This window comes from Podarcis melisellensis (assembly GCF_964234715.1).
Source record: "Podarcis melisellensis genome assembly, chromosome: 12".
NCBI lineage: Eukaryota > Metazoa > Chordata > Lepidosauria > Squamata > Lacertidae > Podarcis > Podarcis melisellensis.
The window spans coordinates 21579402-21601967 of NC_138544.1; the positions used below are offsets into that span (position 1 = coordinate 21579402).

A 22566-nucleotide genomic window follows, 5' to 3' on the forward strand; every position below is an offset into this window, starting at 1 on the left:
TAATCTGGATTTACCATTTCTGGGGGAAATCTGATTAGTAATAAAACAAAAACTAACCTAAACTGAACTGTTGTCAACGTCCCATTTGCTGTATTGGAACAGCCCATTTGCAAATGAACCCATCTGGAAGTAGCCTAACCAATCCACAGATGATCCCAATTGTGTATTTTCCATGTTGCATCTCTTTGCATCCTTCTAGGGCAATGCTATAATGCATAGTAAGAGACAGGTCCCACTGGATTCTGTGGGAGTTACTCTCAGGTAAGCTACTTCCAGGTAAGTAGTGTCCAAGCGACTGCTCCACATCAGCTCTGATTTTATTTGAGATGGTATTGTTGTAGGCCTACACATATTTACTTGGAAGTAAATCCCACAGAGATAAATGAGAACGACCCTCAAAGCAAGTGTGTCTATAGGCTGCATATCTGTTTTGTTTTCCATGTCTACAAATTGTACCTCTCTGGGAATTTATATTAATAGTTGATAAATATTTCTCTCAAAAATCTGCAGAAATGGAGCTTGAGTTGCTTGTTTCTATAAGTGAAGCATTTGGACAGAGTATGAGAATGAATATTTAACATATAAAAAAATACTGAATTCATTGAGCTCCCTGTGAAGGGTGATAGTCGCCTGTGTTTTCTGTAAAAGTCTTTTGTCTCTACTGCCTCTTCTTTGTCTCCAAACAGAAAGCAGTCACACAGACACAAACAAGGACAAAGACAGACGCAGTAAACTGTAGGAAATTTTAAGGCCACAGAATACACATAACCATGGTTACACCTTTCTGCCTCTTAGTGTATTTAATAGAAGATGCATTAATTGTGAGAGGACCTGCAGAGATGCCTTGATTTCTTAGCACTTTAATACTTTTTAAAGGATGCTGGGAACAGGCTTTGGTTAACCCTAAATAAGGAGGTCAACAAGGAGGAGATAGAAATGTTTTGATCAAAAGAGAAAAGCAGGCTTTGATTTTTCTGATCACAGGAATCGGTCTATTGATTCTAGGAGAAAAGTGTGAGAGACAGACCAAATAAACACAAAGCAACAACATTATCAAACTTTTGCATAGATCTTCAATCACCAGCTTGTGTTATTTAACTCAAATGTGTGACTCCACAGCAGGCTGGAAAACTAAAACCCAGAGATGATTCAGCGGTAATTCAGTTTTCACCAGGCTCATACCTTCTTCCATGTGACGCCATTGTGGTACTGAGAACTAAAGCAATCACCAGTATCTTGGTCCACACTGACAGTCATAAAATATGTTAGGGAGAACGAGCATGTGTGTTTATGTGAGTGTGTGCTAGTTCTGGGGTGATCCTGAAAAAGTGGGAGCAGCTATTTTGTGACTGGCCATGCGCTTGCAACAGTCCATTTTGTGGCCCCCATATCCTTTCCTAAAAAAAAATCCATGAAAGGTTGAGAACCCTATGAACTAGTATAATGGCAATGCTCATCCTTTCTAGTTCTCTACAGATAAAATGGGGGGGGAGAGACACACAAATCTGTATGACATATTTTTTAATTATTCCATCTTTAATATTAAAGAGTACTCAAATTATATTATTCTGCCCTTCGACAGCCATATTGGACAGAGCTATGCATCCATTTTGAAACAGCTTCGCTCATTTCTTATTGCATTAAAAGGTAAAAGTCCCCTGATAGTTAAGTCCAGTCGCAGACGACTCTGGGGTTGCGGCACTCATCTCGCTTTATTGGCCGAGGGAGCCGGTGTACAGCTTCCGGGTGATGTGGCCAGCATGACTAAGCCGCTTCTGGTGAACCAGAGCGGCACACGGAAACACCGTTTACCTTCCCGCTGGAGCGGTACCTATTTATCTACTTGCACTTTTTTGCGTTCTTTCAAACTGCTAGGTTGGCCGGAGCTGGGACCGAGCAATGGGAGCTCACCCTGTCGCAGGGATTCGAACTGCCGACCTTCTGATCGGCAAGACCAAGAGGCTCAGTGGTTTAGACCATAGTGCCACCCACATCCCCTTCTCTTATTGCATTACTATGTATAAAAAAACCCTCCCAAGTATTACCCTCTGTTCTCATTCATTTGATTTGAAAGAGCTTTGGCTGGTCATCTTGATGTTGTATTCAGACCAAAATAAAATGTGGATATATCACAAAGAAGGACATTTAAACCTTTTCATATGCACTGAATTAGTTGTTCTATGTTTTGTATGTCTGCTAATTTGGGGTGGGGGTTTGCAAAAACACTAACCCAGCCTTTGAACTGGATTTCCACTCAAATTGGAATGGTAATATGCTTAGTATTAAGAAGTACAAAATTCTGTTTGTGAATGTTGGCAATATGAATGTAGATCAAATGTCATATGCTTTGTTCCTAGGGATTTTTCTGTGTGGTAATGGAAAATATGTGAGCATATAACAAGGGATTACTGTATCACCTAAAAGCTTAGTGACTCATACATGTTCATCTCTCTCTACTTTCCTTTGAGCAGGAGGATATATGTTTTATTTTTGAATGAAATATGTAAATCCCCAAATTGCATCCCACTGAGACAAATGCGATCTGAAGGACCTCTTAGGTTAGCTATAATTGTTACTGTAACTAAACTCAATAATTGAATATAACATTCCCAAGACAATTTTCTAGTCCAACATCTCCTGAATTTTAATTTTTCACTTCATCAGCTTGCTCAGCTTCTGTTCAGTTTGAATGCATTTTATGTATCTCTGGTGGACGAGGGAACTCCTAAATATTCGAGCACTTCCCTTAGTGCCAGCAGAAAAAGTAGTATAAGTAACAAACAAACGAAAAAATATGTTTCTTCTGCTTCTGAGCTGACAGTATTCATTGTATTTTTACAGGGATAGAAAAGTTAGGTCCCACAGAAATACAGTTGTGAATGTATGGAAAGTTTACTGGAACGGCACCCCCCCTCTCCTCACTGCTGCATACATATAGACTCTTGCTCATCACCTCACACAAGCCATCACTGACACTGAAGAGGGGTATTTGTATCCATCCAGCTCCCCGGCGGGATTGGAGAGGGAGGGAAAGTTGGATAGAAACACACATCTTTATATGTAAGGTAAGGCTTATATGGAGCTTATATTGGGACGCAGGTGGCGCTGTAGTCTAAACCATGAGCCTTAATCGGAAGGTTGGTGGTTCGAATCCCCATGACGGGGTGAGCTCCTGTTGCTCTGTCCCAGCTCCTGCCAACCTAGCAGTTCGAAAACGCACCAGTGCAAGTAGTTAAATAGGTACTGCTGTGGTGGGAAGGTAAATGGTGTTTCCGTGTGCTCTGGGCTTATGTCACGTTGCGCCAGAAGCGGTTTATTCATGCTGGCCACATGACCCGGAAAACTGTCTATGGACAAACTCTGGCTCCCTCATCCTGGAAGTGAGATGAGCGCTGCAACCCCATAGTCTCCTTTGATTGGACTTAACTGTCCAGGGGTCCTTTGCCTTTAGCTTTTTACCTTACATGAAGCTATAAGGGATCAACAAGACCTGATATGGGATATACATATGATGATTAGGCTCTCCTATGCTTTATTCTTTTCTTTTCTTTTTTAAATCAACCAACCATGTGAGGCTGTTTATTTATTTCTGACCTATCCTTCTCCATATAATCCCAGGAAGGAATACAGTACAATAAAACACTAAAACAACCCTAGAATAAATGGTTCAACACAGAACATAAAAAATATAACCTACCCATAAAAAATACCCAGGGAGCCACAACCTGGGATGCTCACTTTCAGGCACAATGTAACTCCTACTATTCCCCACAAAGCCCAAGCAGATGGATGACTTTTCACCTGGCACTGAATCAATAAAAAGTATCCTTGCCTTCTGTGGCATTCCCCTGATCTAAATTGCACCCATTTGAAATAGTTATTAGCTCCATCTGGGGTATGAGGGGGGAAAGAGACAGCTACTGACATTGTACACATCCCTGCCAATCCACGTCCCATTCTCCCCCTCCGCCCCACACTGGGCAACATAACTAACAGCAGGCTAAAGTTGTGATTTCGGTAAGGGAAAGGGTTAAAGCACTCTCTTCCCAGGGCTGCCTCTCTGATCAAATTAGAAGCCCCAAGCAGCTGCTTGCATAGTAACAAAAATAAAAAAGTAGAAATGAAATAAAACGAAGCCTACGCTAGTAATATATCTCCTGCGTCGTGTCTAGTTTGGTTCTAAAGCAGACATTTATATAGATGGTTTAGTGAAGATTAAAAGCAAAGCAATAAAATTGGATTCCAAACAAGCATGGCTATTTAAAAAAGAGCTGTTGCAACACTTAGTAGTTTTGGCATCACAGTCAAGTCAATAATTTTGCAGTATAAAGTATGCTGCAGCAGAAGGGGGGTCCAATGCCAATAATTTTGGTGGGAAATGGTCCAGCGGTAGATCTTGAATACATTTAATGGATTGCACCATCTGTGGTACGATTTGCAAGTTGAACACAAATGTGTATATTGAAGCCATGTCATATTTGTGCATAGGGTTGTTACACTAACAGGGTATGTGTGTGCTGTGGTAGAAGCAATTTTTAGTAGCGGGCAGAAGTGTCCAAAGCTTTCCCTGTTAGCCATTGTTTCCAGTCAAATTTTCCACAGCACCTCCTGCTGCTGAGCTCTTGATTCATGCATCTGGGACTCTGTGGGCAGTGGGGGAGCAGTTTGGGCAGAGAACTGAGCTGAAAAGTAGTCAGTGAGACCAGATTTAAGCACTCTCCCTCTGGTTTTCCATTCATAGTGCACTTTAATGCACTTTTAGGCCCTCCAAGTGTCCCTATTTTCCAGGGACGTCACTAATTTAGAGAAGCTGTCCCGGTTTCTGATCTGATCCCAGAATGTCCCACTTTTCCTTAGGATGTCCCTGTTTTCATTGGAGAAATGTTGGAAGCTATGGAGTTATTCAACTCCCACCCCAAACCATCTGAAGGCAATCCTGTATAGGTAAGTGTTTTTTTAAAAAATGTTTAATGTTTTATTATGTTTTTATGTGTGTTGGAAGCTGCCCAGAATGGCTGAGGCAACCCAGTATAAGATACGTGGGGTATAAATAGTAAAATCATCCTTATGGAATGGGACGTCCCTATTTTCACTGAAGAAATGTTGGAGGGTATGCATTTATCTTTAAAGAAAAATGGTGTTAGTCCTTCATTACATGCAATGCATAGTATGTCCATAAAATACATCACATACAGGTCTAACCAAACATACAGTGGTACCTCGGGTTAAGAACTTAATTCCTTCTGGAGGTCTGTTCTTAACCTAAACTGTTTTTAACCTGAAGCACCACTTTAGCTAATGGGGCCTTCTGCTGCTGCTGTGCCGCTGCCTCACGATTTCTGTTCTCACACTGAAGCAAAGTTCTTAACCTGAAGCACTATTTCTGGGTTAGCGGAGTCTGTAACCTGAAGTGTATGTAACCTGAAGCATATGTAACCCAAAGTACCACTGTATATCAAAATTTCAAATGCTTTAAACCAGTGCTTTTCAAACTTGGGTCCCCAGCTGTTTTTGGACTACAGTTCCCACCATCCCTGACCACTGGTCCTGCTCACTAATTGGGGGAATGGGGACATTTTGGCAACTACTTGTCTCTCTATTGGTAGAGATCAATGGTTCATAGCAGCTGGATGTTGGAGCTTCTACTCCAGTACAGCAGTCAATAAGAATGGCTTCCTGTTAGTTGGGACAATTTATATACCAACCAATACAAGTTGTCACAAATGAAAGGAACCCAATGCTATCAATTGTTGCACAGCACTGGAAAAGTCTAGGACTTAACTGATGACTTTACACTCCCTGCATTTCAGAAGATAATAGCTATGTTTGGATGTAATTCTAAACCATAGTTGATAGCTATGTTAATGAGTCTTGGGTTCACATGGTTCCTCCTTCCCCTCTTCTCCTCCAGTGCAGCAACAAGGAAGACTGGAAGCATTCACTTTTGTTTTCAGCTAACCACAGTTTACTGTTTTGTGTGAACCAGGACAAACTATGGTTAGGCGAGGGAGAATTTTGATTCTGTTTGCATTTAAAGACAAACTTGTGAAATTCACAAAATAGAAAAGGGGAAAGCAAATGACTGTTTAACAGACTGTGATGTAGATAGAGCTGCTTTGTCTCAAAGACAAAGTTATTAGCTCTTTCAAACTAAAAACTACAGTGCAACTGGGATTCTCTTGGACTTCTGAGTCATTTGTAACTTGCTACAGGCAACCAGGCAAGTGGCTGATTACAAGCTTGCCCTCATGCCCTTTGGTTTTATAATCCCATGATTTTTGTTGTAAAACTTGTGCATAGGACTACAACTCCTACTTTTGAGTTTTCCAGGGCTACTGTGATCAGAACAGAATTGTGTTTAGATTTAACACACCCCTCACTCTCTTCCACAAATGCCTGTTGAACCTAAGATGGTTTTTCTGGCCGAAAGGCTACTTGGCTCAGTGCTTTATAACCTCCTTGCACCACATTTTAAAAACACAGATAAGCCGCTTTGCTGGACTATGGATCTCCACCCCCCTTGTCCAAACATGTAACCCTCTGGCTAAGCTTTATAATCTGGTGCCTCATGTAATAATCCTAGGAAGCGAGGTGAATGAGGAGGGAGAGAGTTCAAAATGGTTTAAAAGCTAAAATTAATAGTTGAGCTTTGTCCCTCTTTCAGTCACCACAAAGCCTAGGCTTGCAAACTCTTGAACTAGCATGTTTAGTAGCATATCTTTAACAACAATTTGGAGGCAATGTAATTTAGCTTCCTATTACAAAACACTTCCATTTTTTATTTATGTGGATCAAACATCTGTTTTAAAAGCTGGCCAAATATGTTCCACCCTCTTCTGCTGCCAGCCAACCTAGAGAGCATAAAATAATTACAAGGAAGTATTGGGGGAAAGAGTCCTGCACAAAATTTGCAAACCTACTAAACAGTAGGTTAGCTAAGTTACACACTTATCCAGATTTTGATTTGCAGTCCTCCAAATTACGCATAAAAAAGAACCTATTAAAAAAACTTACAAAAATGTTTTGCATCAGAACAAATTGCTTGCAAAAAAAAATGTGTACAGTAGTCGAAACTGCATACAAAAAGAACTGTCTATTAGGAGAAATTAGCACTAAAATGCTGAAGAATTTTTATGGTGATTAAAAATAGATATTAAAAAATACTGCAGAAATGTGGAGAGCTGGATTTAAGATTGGAAAAATGAGAAAGCAAGAGAACCAGAATCAACCTAGTCCTAGTCATAAAGGTAAAGGTAAAGGGACCCCTGACCATTAGGTCCAGTTGTGACCAACTCTGGGGTTGCGGTGCTCATCTCGCTTTATTGGCCGAGAGAGCTGGTGTACAGCTTCCAGGTCATGTGGCCAGCATGACTAAGCCCCTTCTGGTGAACCAGAGCTGCGCACGGAAACGCTGTTTACCTTCCCGCCGGAGCGGTACCTATTTATCTACTTGCACTTTGACCTGCTTTTGAACTGCTAGGTTGGCAGGAGCAGGGACTGAGCAACAGGAGCTCACCCCGTCACAGAGATTCAAACCACCGACCTTCTGATTGGCAAGTCCTAGGCTCTGTGGTTTAACCCACAGCACCACCCACATCCCTATTCCTAGTCATAGTCTACAGTGAAAGACCCATGCAGGATCAGAGTTCTGGATTTCAGCCTATACCAAGCATCAGTCACACAGCTACATCTTCAAAGTGAAAGAATCCCACTTGCAACCGATGAGATTTGTGCACACATTATTATATATGCAATGTGAGAACCATTCAAAGACAGCCAGGATCTTTCTTTTCCTCTTGGCTATATAATACTTATTATTTTCAATTTGTAAATATTTGGTTTTGTCAGTGCTGGGCAGGATGGAACACATGAGTGCTATTTTTAGTGCTTTGTAGGAAAAGCATTCATGCTAATTATACATCCTGTCTGCAGTGACAGATCTCTACATATTCAAGCAAGCCATCTTTCTCTCCACGATGTGACACATATTGATAGTACCTCACTGAACCAAAAGGAGAGAAGTCATGCTTCCCTCAGAGGTTTTCATCTTCCTTTGGGACTTCATTAAAGTTTGTGGAATGCACAGAAGACCTCTGAGTGACTCAGGCTGCTGCAACGCTTGGTGTTAAGAGATGAATCAAATCTCACTGCGGCTACAGGGGAAAGGTGTTATCATTCTGTTTCTGGGGGCACAGTAGTAATCTCACTTGGCGTCATTTAGCAAATGAGTTCATGGTTGTGCTATCACATCCCACGGCAAAACCAGAAAGAGCCAACAATGAGCTCTCTCAAAACTTACTTCAAATCTTGCCATAGGCTTAAACTTACTTTAACTTTTCTTTTGCAGTAAGATCTCATCACAAATACTTTATCCGTGCCATCTCTACTCCTTCCAGTTTAGTACTTAAATATATAAGGACCTTACCCTCTTCTATTGTGCCACATGCACAGCTATGAAGCCAACAATTCACAAGGAATGGGGTTGTTCCTAACCTTGTCCATGTCTGCTTCTTAGCCGGTCCTCACTGCTGGGAGCAGAACTACATAAGAGGAGAGTGACCCAAGAACTCTTGGGTGCAGCAATGTGAGTTGTCTCCATTCCCTGACAATGGCTGAATGTATTGCAATGGGTTCGATGCAGAGGCAGGGTATGCATGTTGCTATAGCCTGACATATGGGAAGGGAGGTTTCTAGTACAGTATAGTGTCACCCAACGGGTGGCCTATGTTCAATCCTCCAAAAGTTACATCTCTGAAGGACCAAACAGGAAGGGAAGAAAAGCTGTGGTAAAGTGAACAAATAATGGATCCCTCCCCAAAGTATGTAGAAGATGGAACTATTTTATTTGAATTCTTTTCTCATTCGCTAAAGGAGTAGCAAAGATTAATTACTGGAGAGAATGACAGCATTTGGAACTTATATGCATCAACAGAAGTTGAGTTTAGGCTGGGCCAGGGAGGTGATCAATACCTCTTTACAAGAGGGGGTGGTCCCTGGCTGTTTGAAGGAGGCAGTGGTAAAACCACTCCTTAAGAAACCTTCCCTGTATTTGGAAAACCTAACTATCTACCGGCCTGTTGCTAATCTTCCTTTCCTGACCAAGGTTCTGGAGCGAGTGGTCACAGACCAGATCCAGGCGCTTTTGGAAGAAACTGATTTTCTGGATCCATTTCAATCAGGGTTGAGAGAGAGAAATGAAAGTGTGGGATCGAGGAACAGGAAGTAGGAAGTGAAGTCAACAACCCTGAGAATATCAGTCTAGAACAGAGTTTCCCAAACTTGGGTCTCCAACTGTTTTTGGACTACAACTCCCATCATTCCTAGCTAGCAGGACGAGATGGAGACCTAAGATTGGGAGACCCTGCATCTAGCATCTGAGGAAAGGTCAGAAAGGTGGTCTTGGGAGTTTGGAGGTTCTTGTCATTCCCATCAGCCTTACTACAGCTGCATTGCATCCAAACACTTGCAATGGAGAATGTATGGTCTTGCCACAGCAAAGGCCTGACCAACAACCAGCACAAAGGTATCGTAGTGACATATCCAAACAGTGGGTGGCACAGGTCACTCCCCAAATAAAATTCCAGGTGCAGCTCTCAAATGTAACTAGGATGTATGCCATTCAGGAAATACAGAAACCAATAATGTTAGTGTTAAATCAATTTGCCACTCTACCAGCAATCCATGTAAAGAATTCAGAGTGGATGTTAACAAGGTTTCCTAAGCTGTCATGTAACTGCTTTTAAGCAATCTGCAAATGACAGAGACGCACCAATGGAAGCCTTTAATAAAGACAATTGCTATATAAAAACAAAATAAAAGAAAGCATTGTGTTGGCAAAGCACATAAGGGCTTAGTTTAAAGGAATGATATAGAAGCTTGTTTGTGCATGCAACTGAGAGGGAAAGAGAGGTTCTTTTTTGCATTCTTGAACTATCCCAATAATCCACAGGGAAAGAAGCACAATAACAGTGCTAGACTATAGGTACACACCTCACCAGCTTCAGATAACACTGCCAGCCACTTGGGCATTGATGTTTCTTCCAGCGTCATCAGGGTCCCTTGAAGCATTCAATTCATGTTGCCATTTTTGTTACTCTTCCCCAAGAGGCTGATACCAAATAATCTCTGTTATTTTCCATCTTTTCTTACCTTTCTAGGCATATTAAAATCTATCTATCTAAACCAGCACACTCACAAGAGAATACTTGCAATCTCAGCTGAGTTTCCCAAAAAAGACATCTAACTTACGGTAACTGCTCGTTCACCAGTACGTGGTAACAAATACTTTATGTAACTGTCAACATTCAACAGATTTCAGATTTTCAGTGTTAACATGCATAGTCCTCTGAAATTTTCTTAGTTTGCAATCCCTCTCTCACTTACCTGGAGTAAGTTCCATTGAACTCAATGGTGCTTACTTCTGAGGTACTGGATTGCACAGCACATATCTGCTTATTTTCCATGGAGAGAGGTAATCTCCATATCACAAAAACTACAAAGAACTCCTTTTGGATTGGGGGAAAAATGAAATAGAAATAAACTCAAGCCCCAACATGATTACTATATGTGAATTAGCCAAAATTCTCTTATTTTTTGTGTAAAGGAAAGATTACCTATGTTGGACCAAAACACTGGTGAAGAAAAGATCTTAATGAGGAAAACCATCATAAATAGCTTATAGGTATTATATATATATATCCAGTGAAAAGTCACACGAAAACTCATACCAAGAACTAACTTAGTTGGTCTTTAAGGTGCTACTGGAAGGAATTTTTTTTGTTTTGACTATGGCAGACCAACACGGCTACCTATCTGTAACTGGCACACAACTAGATATTATATGTACCTGGTGAACAATTGCTAAATAATCTAATCTATTTTGAGGGCTGTCGTAAAAACTCTGAGCCATAAGACTGGTGATTAAATGTGACGACCATTAATGAGATGGCTTTTTTTCCAAGTACTCATTAGATAATCAGTGCCACAGAATATTCTTCATACACTCTAGTCAGTATCTGCTTGCAAGTTAACATGATGCCCTGTACTGCTGATCAGGAGTTCTCACATTTTGCTTACTCATGAAATCTCAACAAATCTAACCAAGTGCATCTGGCAGCACTCATTTTTGTCTTTCATGCGAGTAGGGGTTGATCAAAAGAAACAGGAGGAAATAATAAAGTTCATGCAAGGCTATTCTATAATTGGAGGTTCCTGGGCGAGGAGTCCTAGGAAGCAGAAAAGCTGAATAGTTTTCTTACATTGCACTAGCATATGAAAAGTGCAATGTAAAGAAGTGCACTTTGCCTTTTGGATCAAACAAGAAAGTCATCAGGAAAGAGGACCACACTCCTCTCTGCCCATATCTTCTGAGGCATCCCCCTTCAAAATGGACTCAAAGCACTTGCTCCAGGGTGCAAACTGGTGGAAAATATTTGGAGAAAATGCAATAAAATTGCCTTGTTTGGGGAGTTTTGCAAATCAATTTAACATTGAATTCTACAATGTATACAATTTAGAGTGCAGTCCTATACATGTCTACTCAGTTCAATTAAGTTTATTACTAAATAAGTAAAAATGGGCTGCATGAGTTCTTCTCTTGCAATAATATTTATACTACATAGGGCAATTGTCTCTGCTGTGGTGCACATGACTGTTCTTTTTGTATGCATACTAAGGAAGTAGTATTAAGAGTTAGATTTAGGAGTAGAGAAGAAGCAGAAAGACTATGTTGACTATCCATTAGAACTCTACTGTGTATTGCAGAACACTAGATAGACAGATTGTTCTAGTTTTATTAATATTGAAGCAATTGTGGGTGGATTTCCAGTTCTTAGGGTTCTTGTGCCATTACACCAAGGGTGCCCAAACTTTTTTCAAAGAGGGCCAGATTTGATGAAGTGAACATGCGTGAGGGCTGACCAAAGTTGCTGAGATTTTTTTAGGATTTTACCCCAGAACATATACTGCTATGGGGGCTGGATTAAATCGACTGGCGGGCTGAATTAGGTCCCCAAAACGGACTTTGGACACTGTCCTCCCTATTCATCCAACTGCAAATAAGATGAAACAGTTTATTTACCCCCTTTAAAAAATAACCAGTTGTTCTCACTTGTCATTTCCTATTATATATACTGAAAACTTCCACTGGGGCATGTCTGCTCCTGGATGCACCATATATGAACCAGTAGAGGTCAATGGAGTTGCTTATCTGTCCTTCCAAGGTTGAGCATCAATGCTGGTTCCTTAGAGGGTCGAAGGGCAGAGCTCTCAGCATGGTGTGAGCACAGTGGCAGAGCCAATCCTCCATTCCTGCCACCATTCCTGCACTGCGCCAAACTCCCTGAGCCTCTCAGGAACCAGCAGCAATGCTTGGTGTTGGGAGCTGTGTGCTAAATTCTCCACACTATTTTTTTTTGGAAGAGACAGCTTTCATCACATTTCTCCAAGGGGAAGAAAATATATCTAACAATTTCACAGGGGTTGGACTCATCACAAGCAGTAGTAGCAGCCCAGCTTCTTTTGTTCCCCCCTAAATATTTTTTTTTAAGGGGGCTATCACGGCAAGTAGCAGCAACAACAATTATCCTGCCAGTCTACTCACCATTCTGAATCATTCATGATGCCCCAGATTTAGCATCATTCCAGGTCATTGGAATCAGATTGGAAAATGGCATTCGCCATAAAGAAATGGTGAGGATATTCTGGGAAAATTTCAAGTGTGTATGTAATAAACAGGAGGTAGGACTGAATTTTATATGCCTGTTGTCTTTGTCCATGGAGTTTTCTTGGCAGGGATACTGGAGTGGCTTGCCGGTTCCTACTCCAGGTGGATCACATTTGGTCAAAACTCTCCACTATGACCTGTCCATCTTGGGTGGCCCTGCATGGCATAGCTCATAGCTTCTCTGAGTTATTCAAGCCCCTTCGCCACAGCAAGGCAGTGATCCATGCAAGAAGATCAAACCTATCCATTCTTCACTGGAAGGACAGGTCGTGAAGCTGAGGCTCCAATACTTTGGCCACCTCATGAGAAGAGACGACTCCCTGGAAAAGACCCTGATGTTGGGAAAGATGGAAGGCACAAGGAGAAGGGGACAGCAGAGGACGACAGAGGACAAGATGGTTGGACAGTGTTCTCGAAGCTACCAGCATGAGTTTGACCAAACTGCGGGAGGCAGTGGAAGATAGGAGTGCCTGGCATGCTCTGGTCCATGGAGTCACAAAGAGTCGGACATGACTAAACGACTAAACAACAACAGGGTTGAATTAAGAGCATCTCCTGAATCATGTCTTCTGAGAAATTTCAGCTCAATCTCAGTAAATCATATTGATGTATAGGCACTTTGTATTGCTTCACACACCACGGTTTTTATGGGCACACATTACAGTTTTCATGGGTACACATTGTGTACCTCCTAAACCATGATGTCTGCAGCATATACAGGTGTGTTTGCAGCACACACATATTTTCCTCAGCTCATATATACCATGAAAACATACTACAGAAATCTGTTACTGGCTTTCGGTTTAGCAGGTGATGAACAGAGGTCTTTAATGTGTCCCCTGTTAAAAGTGTAACATGCGAAGCATCCCACAGGTGTTGATCTAGCCAATTAGTTTATGCAAATACGTTCTCAGTTACAAATGCCTGGGAGGAACCTAAACAACAGGAAACTTCACAAAAATCTAATTAAAGTTCAGCATAGATAGCTCCGATAACTTTGCTCTCATATCAGGACACCTTGGCCTTGCAAAAAATCTGTGAGATAGGTCGTCATTACTTACTTGTGCAAGGTAGTGACTAATTTCTGATTACTCATGGTTAGGATTATGCTGTATTGAATTCATTGGGGTTTACTCCCAGGTAAGTGGAGTTAGGATTGCAGCCTAAGCACTGGCGGAGGAAGAGGTGTGTGGTGGGTGCAGTCCGCCCTGGGTGTCATCCCTGAGGGGGTGACATCACCACCCTGCCCCCTGGGACGCTTGCCGTGGGTAGCGCCTTCCTAGGATGCTTGCACTGCCCCTGTGGGTGGCTAGCCCTGCCTCCCCGGTGCACAGCATGTGTGCCGCTTTGGGTGCCGGAGCAGCTAGCTCCACCTCTGAGCCTAAGTGGTGTCTTGTGGGGAAGAGCAATTACTTTCTATGCCAGTATCACAATTCCATGGGGTGGATGCCACTGGCACTGGAGGTACTCATGAAATCATGACATCTGCCCCTCCCACACAATCTTGCTGTTTGAGATTTACCAAAGAGGGAAGGAATAAGGCCAAAGAAGCAGAAAGACACATTGTTCTCAGAGCCAACCCTGAGATGTTCTCTATATTAAGGACTATGTGGGGTAGGGTGGAGAAAACTGTACCAAATTTTTCTCCCCCAAAAAAGCGCAATGTGAAGAAAGCACAGAGTTTATAGGATGTGCAGATAGGAGCGTTCCATATATTTCACGGCATGAATTGACAGGTTCTAGTGTATTAGAAAAATGGTTGTATTATTCCTTGGGCGCTAGGAAGAAATCTCTAAGATCTAGGGATTGCAGTGTTTAGTTTCATTAGATGAAAAATAAAAGGCATGCATACAACTCTTGAACTTTTGATGCATGGCTTTTCTCTGCCTAGTGGGTTTTATTCACTGTTGTAGTTCATATACCTTAGCTCTGAAAATAAGCCCATTAATGATCATGTGTGGAGAACTCTCAACAGACCCCTGCTCTTTTAGGGGTTGTAGAGTTCAGTTCACCTTAAAAGCCATCATAAATTGCAATTCTCCCTTGTGTATGAACGTTGGCAACATTTTCTTTTTTAAAAACTGAAACAACTCTCTAAACTGTATTAAATTGCAGTGAGAATTAACTCTTACTTAGGATGTAAAATAGAAATGTTTTAATGTTACTTTGGATTAAGGTTTAGCAGGACTAGCAAATATTTGAAAATATAAGCACACAAGGACAAAACCCACACCAAATGAATAATTTATATAGAAGCATAGAGGAATTTGTATCAGACCTATAATTCATTATCAATAATTTGATTAAGCTGTGTCTGAATGGTTAAGTTGGACCCAAGCTGAATTCATTTGAAAATGAACACTATACATATATTTTTACTCTGATATACATATGAAGGAGAACTGCTGAAACACAAGAGTTAATTTTAAAGCTGGAAGTACAGTAACTGTAGTCCAATTAAATCTACTTACATCACTTTCATGGCCTTCCCGAAGATTATATGTGAGATCATGCTGAATTTCTTCAACAAACTTGTGAGCATATTCTGGGTAAAGGTCTAACACTTCAAAGAGTCCTTTGAGAATTATACATTGGAGGTCACAGTAGGTTAGGGCTTTCACATCAGCGTTTGTTTTAATCACTTGGTCCTTAATTGAGAGATTTGCTCCAATTAAATCTCCTTTACCTAAAAGAAAATATGAAAGAGGAGAGCAATAATTATTCATGAACGAATTTTCGACTTTGCTTAGAAACAGAGAACAGCTTAAACAGATCGTGCGGAATACACAGGGACCCAAATACAAAGATTCAGAACTATTAAGCTTCTGTAACTAAGTTGAAACTAGTGGCTCTGGGAATTCTGGTAATTAATAATAATGGGAGGAGTCAGTAAGGATGATAATATGAACAGCACAAAGCTGCTGACTCCTATGGTGCACACACTAATGGTTCCAATATAGCCAAAGAAGAAATTTTGTAATTGCTTCACTCAGGTGTATCCTGTTACAATCTAGTTGAAGATCAGTGTAAAATAAATTGAAATGCCATGTTTTTTGCTTTGTAGTTGGAACTGTCATTATTTTTTAAATCTCTTTCCTTACCTCGACTGAAAGAAAGGCACTTTGCAAAGAAACACGGATTAACTGTTATTAAATACCCTCTTCCATAACCAAAGCAGAAATTCTTAGGTATAAGAAAATTTCAGTATTCTGAATTTTGCTCAGAGATCATATTGGCATTTTATATGGGGATGGTTTGGTATAGCATGGCGTCGTATTCATTGCTATATATACTCCACATTTGGTGGTAGAATATAAAATAAGAATAAAGCATTGTTTTTTTGTGCTTGAAGTAATTCTGGAAATTATTAGTTATTCTAAGAATTACCGTACACTCTATATCTGACTGGGGAAAGGATTTCCCTATTCAAACCTTCCCACTTTTAACAAGTGATCTAGATCCACACCTGCTTACACTTAAACATGGTTCTCCTGCATGTGCATCTCCCCTGTGCAAAACAATGGAACGAGCCGACTTCCGGAGGCGGCGCGAAGGGTAATGGCTGCCCTTTCCTAACCGGGAAGGGAGCTCCGCTCGAAAACGGGTCGTCCGCTACGGCGAAGCGGAGACCCACATCGGAAAACTGCAGGCGGCAGAAGCCTGCAGTCTTGGGACCCGGCGGGCGCCAGGAGCTGCCCCCGAACGTTGAAGGAACCCCGTAAGGGGCTCCGGATCGCGGAGGAGGCAGCGGCGCTGAGGGTCGTTCCGCAATCGGCGGAGAGAAGCCGCGAAGCTGTTGCCAGTGAGCGCTGACCTTTCTTCCTGGATTTGGCACTTTGAAAAATAGCAACCCGTGAGTAATAAAGACTTTTAATCAATTTGAGACTAAAAAGTAACCGAATTTGGCTGAAAGCGGAGGACGAAAAGAAAAAGGAAGTCCGTCTTCCGCTGCCACTGAACTTCAAAGCAAAGAGCTGGAGGAGTGGAGGCTGTAAGTGAATCTTTTATTGATTGGATCTGAGCATTTATTGAACTGAATTTAAAGGCAGAAAAGGAGTGTAAGCATTGGATTTATGTGTTAGCATGGACTGTGAAATCTTCCTCTGTTGAAGTTACAATTTAAAGAAGGAAACCAGGGGCTGGAACTGCCTGGTAACAGTAGCAGTCAGTTTGCAGACTCAAGTATTTTGATACATAAACTGGAAAAATTTGAGAGGCTTGGACTTTGTTACTTTATAACACCAACTGAAGTACCAGCAAGCACTGTTTTGAGACATTGTGTTTTCATAACACCAACTCTGCTAAAAATTTAACATTTGAAGGGTTTTGGACATTAAATTTTATTATTTTGGGGTAATCCTTCCTGAAAGACATTTTAAGCTCCCCCTAGAGGTTTTTGGACTTAACAGCAGTGATATTGTTTTACTTTCTATTTCCCGGCCTGCCGGCTGAGTGCTGCCATCTGGGCTGTCTTTTTCTCATGGGAACAACTCAGCTTGACCTTGACTACCAGATAATCTTGGAATGAGTGGCGCAAAGAAAAAGGAGACTAAAGAAAAAGAACAAAGACCAAGAACGAGACAAACAACTTTAGCCTCAACTTTACAACAACGCAGATCGTCTGTGCCTATTTTGCACTCTGAGGAAGAAGCTGCCTCCTTGCCACAGGCAGGGGGAGGAGAGACAGAGGAATTACAATTGGAGGATATGGCCTCAGGATCAGCTGCTTCCATCTTAGAAAAAAGCTATGAAAAATTGGAATCTTTGGATAAGAGAGTGGAATCTTTGGACAAAAAGGCTGATGAATAAACAGCGAAAATAGATCAGAACACAGAATGTCTAAATAGATTAACTGGGCAAGTGGCACAGAACGTTCAAACGATTGCAAAATTGGAGGAGGCTACAGGGGAGAACAGGAAATTGGCTGAAGACACTAGCCAAAGACTTGGAAAGTTAGAAAAAGAGGTGAGACCACTCAACAAACAAGTAGGTGAACATCAGACCTATCTTTCGATGATTGAATTGAAAAATAGGGAGACCAACTTAAGGATAAGATCTGTATCCGAAGTAGAAGAAGACAATCTGGCTGAGTTTTTGACCAAAATATTTTCCGAGCAGTGGAAACTTGAGGAGAAAGACTTTAAAATTACATCAGCTTTTAGACTTGGAAGACTGATAAGAAAAGACAAGCCCAGAGATTGCTTGATAACAGTGAGATCAAAGGAGGAAAGGGACAAGATTTTGGGCCTACATTACAGAAAATCACTGGACATTCTGGGTAAAAGAATTGAAATTTACAAGGATATTCCTAGACAGCTTTTGGATTTGAGATCTGAATATTTGGAACTAGCAAAACTACTGAGGAGCAACTCAATCATCTTTAGGTGGGACTTCCCTCAAGGACTATCTTTTACCTTTAGAGGGAGGAAGATTAAAATTAGAACATTGGAAGACAGAGATAAATTTCTGAACCAGTACGGAGAAGACCTTCATAAAGGACTTGGATCATTGCCGGAGCCTGGAGCACCAAAGGAACCGGCACCCTTGGATCCTGAAGACAAGGTACCACCCCCTGAAAAATAACCAGATTTATACAGGATGTCTCTGCAACTTCTGAGTTGGAACATAAATGGCTGCAACATTCCGGAAAAAAGGAAGAAAATCTTTCATATATTAAAAAAGGAACAATTGGACATTATTTGCTTGCAAGAAACACATGTGACTAGGCTCCACAGAAAAGTTTTGGTAAATAAAAGACTTGGCCAGGAATTTATATCTTCAGATAGAGTAAAGAAGAGAGGGGTGGTGATATATGTAAAGGAGAGCCTTTCACCTAAATTATTATTTAAAGATGAACATGGCAGAATTTTGGCAGTCGAAATACAACATCAAGGAGAAAAAATTATTCTATTAGGAATCTACGCACCAAATGAAGGGAAATCGGACTTTTATAAGAAGTTGCATGAGAGCATGCTGGAGTATCTGGACTTTGACAACATCATTATGATGGGAGACATGAACGGGATTGTATCAACTAACATGGATAAGTCGCAAAGTCAAAAAGTTACTAAAGATGGCAGACTACCAAAGACCTTTTTTGAAATGACAGACAATATGGACTGGATTGACATTTGGAGAACGAGAAACCCCTTGGGAAAGGAAGGAACATTCTTCTCTGAAGCCCATCTGACTTGGACAAGAATCGACCAAATATGGATTACTAGAGGTCTGGCACCTAAGGTCAGGAAAGTGGAAATCTGCCCAAAGACCTGCTCCGACCATAACGCTTTGAAAATGGATTTGACACTGTTACCAACCGGTTCCTTTCGATGGAAGATGAATGACAACTTATTCAGAGATCAGGAGATCACTAAAAAGGCCCAAAAAGTTTTGAAGGACTATTTCGAAATAAATTTGAACACAACGGTGGAAAAAAGAACAATCTGGGACGCAAGTAAAGCTGTGATGAGAGGGTTCTTAATACAACAGAATGCTATTAAGAAAAGGAAACAAAATGAAAAGAAAGATAAGATCTTGGAGAAAATAAAAGAATTAGAGAAGAAGTTAAGAGTAAATCTGAAGTCACAGCTGATTCTGAGAGAAATTAAACTTCACCAGGCACAATATTCTAAGCTGATAAATCAGGAAATAGAATGGAAGATTAAATCAATGAAACAAAAAACGTTTGAATCGGCAAATAAATGTGGGAAACTGCTGGCTTGGCAGTTGAAGAAGAGACAAAAGTTGAATACAGTAACAAATTTGGAAATTGAAGGAAGAAATATTCAGAACCCCGTGGAAATTAGAAAATCCTTCCAGAAATATTTCAAGAAACTATATACTCAAGGGCCGCAAAATGAGGTTGAGATTGAACAATTTTTGAGAAAAATAGTCTTAAAAAATTTACACAAGAATATAGACTACTCCTGAATAGCCAAATAACACGACAAGAAATTGAACATGCCATTCAGAACATGAAACTGGGCAAATCTCCAGGGCCAGACGGCTTGACCTCCAAGTATTATAAGACAATGAGTGACTATTTGATTCAACCTTTGATGGAGGTCAGCAATGAAATCCTGGAGGGAAAGAAGGCGCCGGAATCGTGGAAGGAAGCTTTTATCACGTTGATACCAAAATCAGAAACTGAAAAAACACAACTTAAGAACTACCGCCCCATCTCCCTCTTAAATGTGGATTACAAAATATTTGCTGATGTTTTAGCAGGCAGACTTAAAAGAGTTTTAAATGAAGTAATTCATAAAGACCAGGCCGGCTTTCTCCCAGGTAGACACGTTTGCAAACACAAGGAACATTATTGACATCTTGGAACTTTTGCAAACAGACATAAACACTAAAGCAGTGCTGATTTTTATAGACGCGGAGAAGGCCTTCGACAACATCTCTTGGAAATTCATGAAGGGAAATCTAAAAGAAATGGGAGCGGGGCGGGGTTTTGAAAATGGGATTGATGCAATATATTCAGAACAAAAAGCTAAATTGATAGTTAACAATGTGGTAACGGAAGAATTTAAAATCGAAAAAGGAACACGACAAGGCTGCCCGATTTCCCCTCTGTTATTTATTTCAGTTTTGGAGGTGCTCTTGAACTTGATCAGAGGTGACCGGTTGGTGCAGGGGATTCAGGTCGGAGCGAAACAATATAAACTTAAAGCTTTTGCAGATGACTTAGTTTTGACACTGCAGGAGCCAGAATCTAGTACGAAAAGAGTATTACAACTGATACATGATTTTGGTCAGGTGGCGGGATTTAAGCTAAATAAACAAAAAACGAAGGTGTTAGGGAAAAATATGACAGATACAGAGTCAGAACGGTTTCAGAGAGAAACAGAATTATCATTGGTGAAAAAGGTAAAGTACCTAGGGGTCAACATAACAGCCAAAAATCTGAGTCTATTTAAGGATAATTATGAAAAATGTTGGTCTGAAATTAAGAGAGACTTGGATAGCTGGGCAAAACTGAAGCTTTCTTTGTTAGGCCGAATTGCTGCTATTAAGATGAATGTATTGCCAAAGATGTTGTTTCTGTTCCAAACATTGCAAATTGTGGACAAAACGGAGTGTTTCCGGAGGTGGCAGAGAGATATTTCCAAATTTGTCTGGCAGGGCAAAAAGCCCAGAATCAAGTTTAAGATATTAACAGATGCGAAGGAAAGAGGGGGCTTTGCCCTGCCAGACTTAAGGTTGTACTATGAAGCCGCAGCTTTCTGCTGGCTAAAAGATTGGCTACTTCTCGAAGACACTGATGTGTTAGATCTGGAAGGTTATAACAATGCTTTTGGTTGGCATGCATACCTGTGGTATGATAAGGCTAAGATCAATAGGGCCTTTAAGAACCATATTGTCAGAAAAGCAGTGTTTAATGTCTGGACAAAATATAAAGACTTACTGGAAAATAAAACTCCAAGGTGGCTCTCACCTTTGGAAGCTAAGGCCTGGAAAAGACCCAATATAGAAGCCTACTGGCCAAAATATTGGGAACTGTTAGAAAAAGATGGAGATAATTGGAAACTGCAGAGTATGGAGAAAATGAAGGATAAAGTGCGAGACTGGTTACACTACGCTCAGATTAAAGAAATTTTTAAAAGTGGCAAGAAGTTAGGGTTCCAGGTGGAGAAATCGAAGTTGGAAACAGAATTGTTAGAACCTAAGACTAAGGTACTTTCAAGAATGTATAACTTGCTGTTGAAATGGAATACACAAGACGAAATGGTTAAGTCGGCTATGATAAAATGGGCACAGGACATTGGGCATAACATTATGTTTGAGGACTGGGAAAGGTTGTGGACCACTGGGTTGAACTTTACTGCATGTAATGCTTTGAAAGAAAATGTAATGAAAATGATATACAGATGGTACATGACCCCAGTTAAACTTGCCAAAATATACCATTTGTCTGATAATAAATGTTGGAAATGTAAAGAAAATGAAGGAACATTCTTCCACCTCTGGTGGACCTGCCCTAAAGTGAAGGCCTTCTGGGAAATGATATATAATGAGTTGAAAAAGGTATTTAAGTATACCTTCACCAAGAAACCAGAGGCCTTTCTTCTGGGCATTGTCGACCAGAAGGTGTTAAAGAAAGATAGAACATTTTTCATGTATGCAACAACAGCAGCAAGGATACTACTCGCTAAGAACTGGAAAACTCAAGATCTACCCACACTGGAAGAATGGCAGATGCAACTGATGGACTATATGCAATTGGCGGAGATGACTGGCAGAATCCGAGACCTGGGAGAAGAAAGGATTGAAGAAGATTGGAAGAAATTCAAGATTTATCTACAGAAACATTGTGATTTAGTGGAATGTTAAGAAGGATGCTTGGTTATAAATAATTGGCCATCACTAAAATAGATCAGAATTTGATGATAAGAGAGATTAAGAGAAACAAAATTTGTAGGAGAATTATTTTATTGTATTTAAATAAGTGGTTATAAATTTGGAAATAAGATGATAATTTGCTTGACAAAAATTTATTAATGATGCAAGTGGGAGCGGGAGACGTGAGGAAGTCTAAGGAAGTTATGAAATTTTGTAAAAACAAAGCAACACTGTTTATTATTATTGTATTTCTTTTCTAAAAACTCCAATAAATATCTATTAAAAAACAAAACAAAAAAAAACAATGGAACGAGCCAATACGTGCACACAATGGGGCTCACATTGGCCCAAATCCACTGAAATAAATGGAAGGGAGGTACAGAAGAGTGGAAAATGCATGAACTTACTTTGTGAACTAGAGGATCCAAACTTTTTTCAAGGAGGACCAAATCTGATGAAGTGAACATGTGTGAGGACCGCTTAAAGGGCCGCCAAAG

General features: G+C 40.6%; 1 protein-coding gene across 2 annotated transcripts in view; it reads right to left on the reverse strand.

Moving 5' to 3' along the window:
• The window catches only part of KCNH8 (potassium voltage-gated channel subfamily H member 8), a 178601-nt gene that overhangs the window by 23737 nt on the left and 132298 nt on the right, over window positions 1-22566 (reverse strand). For both annotated transcript variants that reach the window (XM_081883164.1, XM_081883163.1), the window contains exon 11: window positions 15196-15410. In XM_081883164.1, coding sequence (XP_081739290.1) covers window positions 15196-15410 — 215 coding nt within the window. The remainder of the gene's footprint in view (window positions 1-15195; window positions 15411-22566) is intronic.